We start from the raw sequence: 12,074 nt of genomic DNA, 5'->3' as shown, positions 1-12,074 counted from the left end.
ACTTGGGACACTTGAAAAGGTCAGATAGGTAGATCTGTAGATAAATGCATGATTTAGGACTAGTTTCTTGGACAGATTTTTGACTGTAACTAAACATGGTCACAAGACAACCTGCTTCAGTCTGCTGTCTTAGCTATGTTTTCATATCCATATGGCACTACGTGGAGTGCCAGGATAGCCTTCCTGAGTAGTATTTTGGGATAATCAGAGCTCAAGCACCAAGCTAAAAGATTTGCCAGTGAAAACACAAAGCAGCTTAAAGTACTCTTGAGGGCTGAAGTATCTGTACAGCATATATGAATACATAGTTATATAGCCAGGAACATACACCATGATCAGAACAGCAGAAAACATTGCACTGAAAAGGCTTAATGAGCATACTGAAACCAACTGGATTGGGTTTGAAGCTTGGTAGGGATTTTGACCTAAAGCACAGTAAAGCATTCACTCTACACAGTGAGTACGTGGGAGTGATTGTAGCAGTAAGTAATCCAACAGCTGTATGTTAGGTGATTAATAAAGAAGGTTTGTCTGGCAAACATGCAGCTGGAGTTCTGCATGAGACAGACATTCTCATAAATATTATTCTGCCTCCACCTACTCTTATGTCCCTGCCCTGCAAGAAAGTGGTCACATTTTCCTTTCCATGTTGCTTTCCCCACATACAGCTGCCTCTTTTATTTCAGTCAGCATTCTCTTCCCCCTGTTTTCCATGCTTTTTCTACACTGTAATTTGCTATCTGCTATTGCCCTTTCTCCACCTATTACACATGAAGTTGACAAACAAATTATTTGCAGGTTTTCTTTAAACCTGTTTTTGTCTTCTGGCTCTTCTGTTTCCTCCTAGTCCTGAGGCTTGATATACAAACCCTCAGTGCCACAAAGCACAACTGGCACAATAGTTAAGGAAGAAGCAATACAGTCTAACCTCTTCACATGACTACAAGCTACATATTTTTATGTATTTTATATAAATGTGTGTGTGTGCATGTGCATGCCTGTGTGTGTGTGAAAATACAAGAGCAGTAACGTTGTTTTGGCAGGAAGAATTTAAATGGAAATAGTGTTAGAATTCTTGCTATGGAGACAGTATCCCATCTACATAAAAATATTACACCCAGTTCATCAACAATAAATCTAACAGAAAATCACAGTAATTGAACAGGAAAACCACGGGTTTGTTGCTTCAGGCAACAAAATACAAACAAGCAAACAGACTGAAGAGGAGGTTTACCACTTCATTTTACTCTCAGGTAAAGCACCTACTGTGACCTGCTCACCTATAACGTTTTTCCTAGAGCAGAAGAGACAGGAGAAGATCATGCTCCCTTAATCATGTTCAATAAAAACAAAAATAAATCAGATGTGGTTTTATGAAAAGGCAATTGCAATCTCAAAACCAAGAGTTACTATCCTCAAAGCATTCCAAAGGGCTCAAAAGAAATCCTACGAGACAATGTATTAACATTCAGATTGAGTTCCATTCAATTTTCGGGCCTCAGGCTGGGCAAGAATTGCAGGTGAATCTGTACAGTAAAATCTGGAAAAGTAATACATGAACCTTCTGTCAGCTTCATGTTCATGTATGATTGTCTGAAAGTTCACACATATCATGGCATTTAATTCAATATAAAATCCCACTTTAGAGGTGTGTTCTAGAAATACAAAATAGAATATGCTTTTTTTTTCCAAATCCCAGTCTACCAAGAAAAGACAGCTGGCTACATTTATGTACTACCTATACCTTTATTATAAGATAAACTTTTCCAGTACTTAAGAATCTAAATTTTAGCTTCAGTTTCAGTCAGGGCTAGTAGTGATTCAAAAAAGTTAGAAATTTCATAAAGAATGATCTACAAATAACATAGTGATTGTAATCAGATAGTGATTTGCAATCACTATGTGCAATAGGGGTATTCCTCTAAAATCCATGATGTTCATCATCTGCATGTTTGTGCCAAAATACAGAACATTTGTTTCAAACACAGATTTTAACACGTGTCTTTTTTGTAACATTTAACTTGCATACAAACAAAGGCAGTGGAGCAAAGCACTCACTTTATTGTGGGAGCATGCAATATAAATAACTATGAAGTGTTTCTCTGAAATATTACCAAACTGCTATATTCTGTTCTTTTACTGAATACTATTTCAGTATCACGGAAATTAACAATTTTTTTTCTTACTAACCCATCCCACCCAAACCCACTGGCATACCATAAAGGAATGAGAGTGCCCCAGCTGGCATTATTTCTTTTAATTTTTCCTTCCTTTGCAGATGTGCACTCTTTTCCTTCATCTTCAAGATAAAATGCTACTGAGTACAGAAACTATCCTGATCTGCAACACCTTTATCTCAACCATTACTCACGTGCAAGGAAGAATTTGGAATCTGCACTTACCAAGATGAGTAAGTGCTGAGGCAGATACAGCACAGTTCAGTAGAGTATGCAAAGCCTTGAAATAGAACATCAAGTATTTGACTGATGTCTATATTGCACTGACAGCAGACAACTATCAGTTTTTGGCATTCCTTTAATTCAAGACCACAGAGAAACTTTACATCTGCTACTGTAGAGCAACCAACCACTGCCTGAAAATACTGTGGGAACATTCTATTCACTTCTCCTAGTCCTAACAGGACCCCTTTCATATTACTTGGCAATTTGGGAGCTGTCGTTCAGTCTCATTATGGGCCACAGTAATACAACAGACTATAGCAAACTTCTGTGATGCTGCCAAATGTGAGCAAGATTAAAAACTCTTACCTTTCCTATTGCCTTGTTTCATTTTTAAACTCTCACCTACTTCAGTGGCTTTGCCCACATCTCACATCACCAAAGGTTTATGTATGTATCTGATAAAGACATCAAAACTTGCTACTTTATTGCCAGGAGAAGCAAAACTGTTTTTCTTCTACATTATTTTATCACTGTTTGTAGATGTTTCAAACAACAGACCCAGAAGTATTAGGTAAGTGTGCAGGGCCTTTGAGCACTGCTGTTCACCACCATACAGATGGTAAAAGCATGGGTTTAACATTAGCTCAAATCACTCTATATTTCAAATACTTGACTTGTATCTACAGAATATCAGAATAACTTGGGTTGGAAAAAACCTCTACGACCATCAAGTCCGTTAAGCTAGCACTGCCAAGCCCACCACTAAAGCACGTGTCTGTGTCTCATCTACATGTCTTTTAAATATCTTCAGGGATGGTACCTCCATCAGTCCTGTTCCAGTGCTTAAAACCCCTTCAGTGAAGAAATTTTTCCTAATATCTAACCTAAACCTCCTGTTTGAGGTCCACAATTTGAGGACTTTGCTTCTTTGTCCTACCACTGGGTAAAGAATCCAACTTCTCCTTTGGTACACCCTCCTATCAGGTAGTTGCAGAGAGTGATAAGGTCCCCCCTGAGATTCCTTTATTCCAGGCTAAACATCCCCAGCTCTCTCAGCTGCTCCCACAGGACTTCTGCTCTAGATCCACAAAGCAACATCGACCGGTGATGCAAGTTAAAAAAATTCACTCAATATTAACAGAAGATTAAGTTTCTCAGGTGACCCAAGTCCTCCCCTGCTCCCAAGGAAGACCAGATGCAGCAGGAGGTGGTTTCCCGCGCGTGTTTTTGGGAGGACGTGGCCATACCTGCTTGACCTCAGCCTGCAGGTGACGCAGCTGCACGCACTGCTCCAGGTGCTTGCGGTGCTGCTCGGCCGCCACGTCCAGCTCCTGCTGCTTCTCGTGCAGGAACTCCAGCAGGTCCTGCACGCGCGTGGCCATGTCCACGTCTCTGTCGCACAGCAGCTCCACACCTGTGGTCGGGATGGTCGGACAGGAATGACTCGCAAAGCTTCCGAGACAAACTGCCTGTTCCCACTGCTCTACACTTATTTTCCTACTTCCTTCTCCAAGTTCAACCTAATCCTTGGAGGATTTGCTTACATGAGTATAGGGGTTTGCGCTCTTAAGAAGTGCAACGTGGGGGTGTTTTTAAAGTCTCAAACTTACCCTATGCAATCATATACAGTGAAAAATATCAAATGAAGGGGCAGGGGCATAAGGAACAAAAAAGGAAGACATTACTTGGAAGCTGACAATCTTTGCTTGACTGCATTGATCTGACTACCTATAAAACTAACATTCCCTTATTTTCTCTAATTTTACAGACATCCTGAGTGAAATCCCTTTCTCTAAAAACAGCTTCACCTTCAAGTGCTACCAACTCTGATGACATTTATGTGCCAGTATGTTCCTATGAACACCATTGAATGATTTGAGTATAAAGGAGTTCACATGTCCCCAGTTTACAGTTAACCAGCATCCCTGTTATTTTCACACACCCCGTGGAGAGACAACTGGATAATTAGAAAGCCTGGAATAGCACAAAGGAGCCATCTTACCAGATGCCTGCACTTCATTGACATACTGCAGCAGATCTTGCCCTTGGTGGATGACATCAAAGGTCAAGTTATTCATGGTCAGGGCTTTGTCTGCATGATGCTGGAGCCTCTGTTCTGCTATTGTAAGATCTTCAGTGTCAAAGTCATTCATCTGCTGAGAGAGCTCATCATTCCAAGATTCAAGGTCTGAAATTATCTGGGGGAAAAAGGAAGGAGACCATGTTCAATTACCTATTACACAACAGAAAACAGTTTATTTCCAATGTTGCACTGATGATTGAAGTCGGGAACTCAAGTGTTCATTGCTGACTGACATCAATGATCAAATTAGACATGGTTCAGACACAGGCTATCTTAGCATGGATTTTAGATTTTGGCAAACAATCCAAAAGAAGCTCTTTGAGAACCGCTACAGCTCTTCAACCAGTGCATGCAACACTATGGGTACATGCCCCTGCCTTATTGAAGGTACTCCATCAGCACTTTACTTGTGAAACAGAAAAAGTTAACAAGTTTTTATCTCCCCTTTTAAAGAAAAATGTGGATCTGGAACACCTTTTTAAGTCTTCAGAGTGCATCAAGTAATAATTCACACATCAACAGCCAGCTGATCTTAGAATTATGCCAATCTTGAGCTCTTTTCCAAGAAAGCCAGCTTTACTCTTCTGTGGGCAGGAAGCATCAGGCCACATGCACCTTTGAGTTCTGCCAGACAACTAAGAAGCACTTACCACAAAAGGCTGGGTACTCAGTGAATCCAGCAAAACCAAAAAGCATACTTTATTACAACATTACTGCAATGTCAGAACTAAATTTGCTTGCTGATATTCTTCAGCTACATTTCAGTTTTCAAATTTTAATTCTGGATTTTATTCTTCGCGGCAGGATGTCCTAAGAAGTGTGGCTAAAAAAGTTTTGGGGTTTTTTAACAAATGCATCACAACAGTAAGTGCTCCTTGTCTGTCCACACAAGTGTATTTTCCATATCATACTGCAAAGCCTATCTGAATATAAAATATTCCTTTTAATTAGTGTACAAAACTGGTTTTAAGGCTAACACAAGAGCAAGTGTAGTGCTTTGCAATCCTCATTACCAAAGTGGGCTGAGTTCATACAGATTTGATGCATCGGTTACTTCAGAAAAGTCTGTCTAACACACTTATCCTTCAAGCCAATAATCAAATTTTTTCCAGAATTTGCAGCAGTTTTAGCACCAACAACTACAGTTCCTTGGGAAAGCAAAATTATAGGTATCAAGAAACAAGTATGGCTTAGTTCCAGTGTTCTGTGATTTCAGGAGTAGGGCAAACTCATGTGACTGGTGCTAAATGAGAAAAAAATAGCTATTTATGCAGCAAGACACAACAAAAAGAGGACCTGACTTAATGGGCATTAGCAATCAAGTATCTAAGTGCACAAATATTTAACCAAAGTCATTTGTTGTCAGCACAAGAAAGATGCCACTACCCCTTTTCAAGTGGCTGTAATAGCTCCAAAGTTAGTGAGACAATTAAATGACGAGAGACATTCCAGAAAAACAGGCCTTTTAGAAAAAAAGCATAACTGGGGAGATTAGAAAAGTTAAATCATTTGTATAAAGTTTCTGTGTTTTGCTACAATCTTTCATGAAGGCTTTTTTCCATTCTGCTCACATGATGCCATAAAAAAATGGACACATCAATGAATATTAAAATTGTCACACCAGTGAGTTACTTCCTGTTTTAAAGGTGCTCTGCAAAAAAAATTCCACTTGGATCACAAAGTATTTGAGTTTTACATCACGTCATGATGGGAGATCGCAAATAATTAAGGTAGCTATTTGCAATCCCTAAATCTGCCCAGCTACCTCTGCTGAAGTGAAAACATGCAGAAACTCAAGTGCCAGGGGTAACACTGAAAACAGAAAAGCTTATGACCAAAGCATTCAGGAAGATAGGCAGGACAAGGCTTTTAGGCATTGCTTGGAGCTCCTTTCATCTTCCATGTGCTCTAAACATCACACAGTCTCTATTTAAGAATTGTGAGTGGTTTTCCCTCTAAACACACAAAACCAGGCTTCCCGTCACACAAGTTCCCTTCATTTCCTTTTTACTTGGTCCATGCCCAACATGTTTCATCACCTTCCTCTGCTCTTCACTTTCTTTTAAGTGATCTGAAATTTTAAAGAAACTTCAGGTTTTCCTGACAGTCCAGCCAGAGAAATTGCTTACTTTCAGCTACCTCTCTTTTCTGCTCTTGTGCATCTCAGCTCTGTTCTTCCCAGCTTCTCTCTGAAACTGTGTGTTCATTTATTATTAAAAGCAGTGGAGGTCATCTAATGTTTGTTTCTTCATCCACTAGGGAAGTTCTAAGAAAACAGATTTACCATCTTATTTTCATCCAGGTCAGTTAACAACACTCAAAAGTTACCCTGAAGTAGTGGGACTTTGTCAAACAGAAATCTGAGCATTAAAAAAGGTTGCGAAACTCCACTATTAAAACACCAGCTTTCTAAACACTATCATAGAAAGGATTAAGATTCAACATGGCACATTTATAACACTGTTTTAAAAGGAAAGCCAGTCCATCTCCCTTCAGAACAGATGATAAACCTTATCTCTTTTACTGGGAATTTAAGTGGGAATAAGGTAAAGAACACAGCAAGCTCACAATATGGCACTGCTGTGGCTGTGTCAGTATTGTTATAATCATGAAATAGATTGTATTCACTAGATCCTAAGATTCCCTCTACTTGATAGGAAAAACAACTAGTTTCAAGAGGTCAAAACTGTATGTTGCCAAGAGGTTTCACTAATAGTGCCTCCAAAGAACAGCACTAACAGCCAGTAAGAATTATAGCTTTTCCCATGCTATTTCATACAACCAACCCCATGCTTAGGATCATGGCACACATACTGCTTAAAGCAGTTTGAAACAATCTGAACAAGACCAATGTATTTCCTTTCCCCTTCAAAAGATCAGGATGCCCACAATTCAAATAAATAATGCCAGCATGTTTCCACACTGATTCAAAAGCTAAGTAGTCAGTGCCCATCACAGAGAACTTTCCTAACAAGGGCAGTAATCCTCATATTTTATCAGCAGTAATTAGGTGGTGCAAGGTGGTATATTTCAGCCATTGCACCCACTGTGCAACTCTGAAGACAGAGTTAATAGAGAAATGGCATTCACTAAGCCCTCTCTGCCCACACTCTTCAGTGCTTCCTCTAGTTTTGCTTTACAGACAACACTTTCAAAGCAAGCAGACTCCCATTTTGCTTGTAAAGTTTTGTCAAGACAATCAGTATTAAACAAACAGAACAAATGACTAATAGAATTCTAAAGTAACTGAATCACAAATTCATACTGCTCTCAGGAAATGGACAATCCAGCATAAACACAGGCTAACAATTTACCATAGCATGTGTTCAAGAAGTTCCTGGTGCAGATTCTGAGCTGCCTGACATCACAACATTCTATTAAATGTAAAGGAAACACTGACAGGAAACAAAGCAGGGTATAATATGGAAAGGATGCTTTCACACTGAGTGGGAAAGAATTAAAGAACCACAGGTCTCTTCTCAGAAGTGTCTACCATTCATGGTACCAACTGAGTGCTCATCAAGACCTGGTAAATATTGTTTTTATTTGTGTGCTTAGGAGAAAAAGAAAAAGAAGGGAAAATGGGAAAGAGAGAGGAGTTAGGTCTTTTCAGCAGTGTGATTTAACAGGCATCTTGTAAGTATGGTCCAAAAATAGAGTTGAGATAAGCTGTGAGCTGGAAAGTGTGTGGCATGCTCTGTGTAGGGCCCTGTAAGTTATAGACAGGCAAAATTGCTCAGACACAGATGAGACAAACACATTTTGAACTGTGTACTTTGCCTGCAGTGTTACCATCCCACTGGGTTCACACACATCTTCCTCATGCTTCTAATCACAGTAGCAAGGGAATCTTCACCTACATTATTTTGCTCATTCTTGCCTTGAGTTAATACAGGCATTTACAAAGGAGTCCTTCAAATAGCTCACCAACAGTGGCACTAAAAGTCATGCTGAAGATAGAGAAGGTAAAGTTTATATGCCAAGAGCAAGGGGCAAAATAGAGGCAGTACTGCAGTTATATCATTTCAGAAGAGCAGGGGTATCTGAAAAGTTGTAGGATAAAAGAAAGGAAGTATTTTATCAGCAAAGAAATAAAGTATTTTATCAGCAAATTATATGGGAAGAGTAAGGAGAAGGGAATTAACCCTGCCTGCAAATCTCACCACTGTCCCCAGAAGAACAGCTGCATGGTTATAACCCTGCAGTGCTAGGGGAACCCTTTGTCCCATTTTAGCCTGTGTAATTTTGCAAGCAGTAAGAGAAGCTAGAAACACTACTTGTCTTTGAGAAAAGCTGTCCTCACAGGATGCTCCCCTGAATTAACTGCCCCTACAGCTAAGTCTTAATTGACTGGACCAGTCGCACAAATTCCTGGAGGAAGGAGAAGGTCAAAACAAGGTCTGCACATTTCTAGCTGGCATCTGGCACCTCCTCATTATCAAGTTACTTCAGCTGAGCTTCTGCTTTCAAACAACTGACCTGGGACTAGTCCCCACATTTTCTTCCTGGAAGTTTCCGAACAGACGCCTGCCTTCAGCGAGAGGGAAAAGAGAAGCGCGTTTTGCTGAGGAAGCAGAGAAGACATGGTACAGAGACAGCAAAACAATCAACATTTTGCTGAAGTCACTCTGCAGCCAGGGCCATTTTCCTCCTTGAAGGACTCTCCCTCAATCAAAAATAGGCATGATTTCTATTTCCAAGCCATACAGACAAACTATACCAACTCTTTCAACAAGCTAACTGGTGCTTTGCTTTATGCTGTACGTGGCAAAATGTGAAACATGCCAAGTGTCAGGTTTAGAAAAAACAAGACGTGTCAAGTGTGTGCAGTTCCAGGCACTACAATATAAAAAAGACACTAATCTGCTAGAGAGAATCCTAAGGAGGGCTAAGAAGATGGTGAAGGGTTTGGAGGGGAAGCTGTATGAGGAACAGCTGAGGTCACTTGGTCTGTTCAGCCTGGAGAAGAGGAGACTGAGGGGACATCTCACTGCAGTCTTCAACTTCCACATGAGGGGAAATGGAAGGCCAGGTACCCTCTGAGGTGCCCAGTGACCCTTGTGACCAGTGATAGGACTCAAGGAAACAACATGAAGCAGAGCTAGAGGAGGTTTAAGTAGGATATCAGGAAAAGGTTCTTCTCCCAGAGGGTGGTAGGGCTCTCCAGGGAAGTGGTCACAGCACTAAGCCTGACAGAGTTCAAGAAGTGTTTGGGCAACACTTCCAGGCACATGGTGTGACTCTTGGGATGTCCTGTGCAGGGCCAGCAGTTGGACCTGATGACCCCTGTGGGTCCCTTCCAATTCAGCATATGCTATTCTATGATTCCATGAAGTTAGGGTTTGCAGCTTTCTGATGCAAAATCCTATGGGCATCACCAAGTACTCCTACCTATAGAGATGCTGACCTGAACTGAAGGACTAGAACACATCTACAAAGCAGGGCTCCTGCAACCAGCCTTTTGCTGCTGTAGAATCCTGGCTTATGTAACCTACAACAGAGAGCAAACAACTTGATAGTGAACTTCACTCAAACCTCTATTCTAATTCTTCCATTAATTTTCTTGGTATGCACTGCCCCACAAAGCTGCCATTCCTTCAAAAAAGTGTTCTGAGAACATCTCACAGACATCAAGCACTGTTGATCACTCCTGCAAAGATTGTAAGCATATGTGAGATAGCTACTCTCACATGATCAAAGCAGAAAAGCTACTTTCACATAGTCAAAGTAGAAAACTCTCTGCAAATCAGTGTGAATTGCAAAATTGGAAAAAAAAACCCCTTTTTAGTCTTCCTTTACAGCAGAGTTGTTATTACTGTGGAGCACACACTCTCACTTCCTCTGTGGGTAAGGATCAAGGAACTGTGTCTGCCTATTTCTGCACTGCCCCTAACGGTGTGCTTAGCTAAACCAGACTTCAGCCATGACATCAAATCCTGATTTTCAGAAGGGGAAGAAACACCCAAACCAAAACACTAAAAAAACCCAGGACGCTATCACTAAAAACTTGAGCAGCTTTCTGCTGACTGCCTCTTTAACCTTTACATTCATAAGCAACAGTGGCAGCTTTTACACAGACACAAGCAAAGGGGCAAGCTTATCATTTAACTCCTGGTTTTCAGAATTTTGAGGTAAGTGCACAGTCACTGTGTAGAGCACTAGTAGTTTTATGAAGTCATATGAACTTAGCTGAAGGGGTTTTTTTTTAGGTTAGCAACTCTGCTAACATAAGTTCCCTGTGGAGTTTCATGTCTGTTTGTGTACATGTTCCTGCACACAAACAGAAACTTTTCAACTGATTAGCTGTAACTCCCCTTCGAAGTTTGGACAGGCTCAAAACTTCTTTAAGTTTTGCTGGAGTGAAGCACTACAATGCTATTGATTTTTTTTTTGGAGGTGGAAAGCAATTTTATTTTTAAAAAATTACAGCCCATAGAACATTTTCAGTGACTAAGATAGAATTTCAAATATCACTTGCAGCTGCCAACTGAAAACTGCTGATTTGGTAAAGGAAGAGAAGAGGATTGTTACTACAAAGCATCAGTTTAGAGGGTTTGTACGAAACCACAGTGCAAGTCCTGTTCATATTAACTGCAGGCATACTAGCTATATCAAGGTAGTTTGATATTCAAGCTAACCTTAGCAATGAAGTAACTGATGCATTATTATTTTACCTAACATTTGCTTAAAGATGCACCAAGAGCAAATCAAAAAGCTTAGCTCTGCTGAGCACTGAGCTCTTCTAACACTTTTCACACGCAGGACAAAAACCTAAGCTCAGGTAAGAACTAAGTCTATCAGCCATTTGAGCCACATGCCAATGCAACTACACAATGTCAGCATTCCTAGACAAGAGGAGAAATGCGTGCAGTGAAGTCAGAGAGCAAACACTCACATCTATTGCATCTCTTTCAAATATGCGGAGCTGCAGAAACAGCTCCAGTTTGATCTTGCGCTCTTGGAAAAGCTCCTCCATCTGAGACTGGGCCTCATCCAGCTGCTGCAGGACTGTCTCTATGTGGTTGATCGAGCTGTTATGGGGGGTCTTGTTACTAGAAATGGCAGAATCCCTATTCAAAGCAGAGAGAGGGGAGGGGGAAGAAAAAAGAGCATTATTGAAAAAAAACCCGTACAATTTGGACACTATATATGACCACGAGATATCAGCCTGCTTCAGATGAAGTTGTTGCAAACCATATTGCATGAAAATTAAGTCTGTACATCTTTGTAAATAAAAAGTCAAACTATGTTCTAGTACAAAAAAAACCCCAAACAAACGAAAAAAAAAAAAAAAAAAAAAAAAGGAAATTAATTACCTTCTTTTTTCCCAATTCAACATGAAAAGACATTCTATTTACAGGAAGGATAAAATTTAAAACCAGAGACAAATGCTACCACTGTGAAAAGGAAGTAGCATAGGATAACTATTTACTTTCTTGAATCTTCCTGGCAAGGAAAGAAAATAAAAATAAGTTCATTAAAAAAAATTACTTAATCTTTTACCTGAGAATAAAACCTGCAAATTCAGATTTGTTAATCTCCTGTAGGAAAGGAGACACATACCAGAGCAGCTGGGAACCAAATTTATT

At 40.2% G+C, this 12,074-nt stretch overlaps 1 protein-coding gene across 2 annotated transcripts in view; it reads right to left on the bottom strand.

Moving 5' to 3' along the window:
• The window catches only part of TRIO (trio Rho guanine nucleotide exchange factor), a 244,694-nt gene that overhangs the window by 110,266 nt on the left and 122,354 nt on the right, over positions 1-12,074 (bottom strand). For both annotated transcript variants that reach the window (XM_084227033.1, XM_084227034.1), the window contains exons 13-15: positions 11,381-11,555; positions 4,405-4,600; positions 3,650-3,816 (exon numbers count right to left, since the gene is read on the bottom strand). In XM_084227033.1, the coding sequence (XP_084083159.1) occupies positions 3,650-3,816; positions 4,405-4,600; positions 11,381-11,555 (538 nt within the window). The remainder of the gene's footprint in view (positions 1-3,649; positions 3,817-4,404; positions 4,601-11,380; positions 11,556-12,074) is intronic.

This window comes from Fringilla coelebs, assembly GCF_963513975.1.
Source record: "Fringilla coelebs genome assembly, chromosome: 1".
Taxonomy (NCBI): Eukaryota; Metazoa; Chordata; class Aves; order Passeriformes; family Fringillidae; genus Fringilla; species Fringilla coelebs.
Note: the sequence above shows the minus strand (reverse complement) of the source record. Positions and strands in the feature narration are given on the sequence as shown.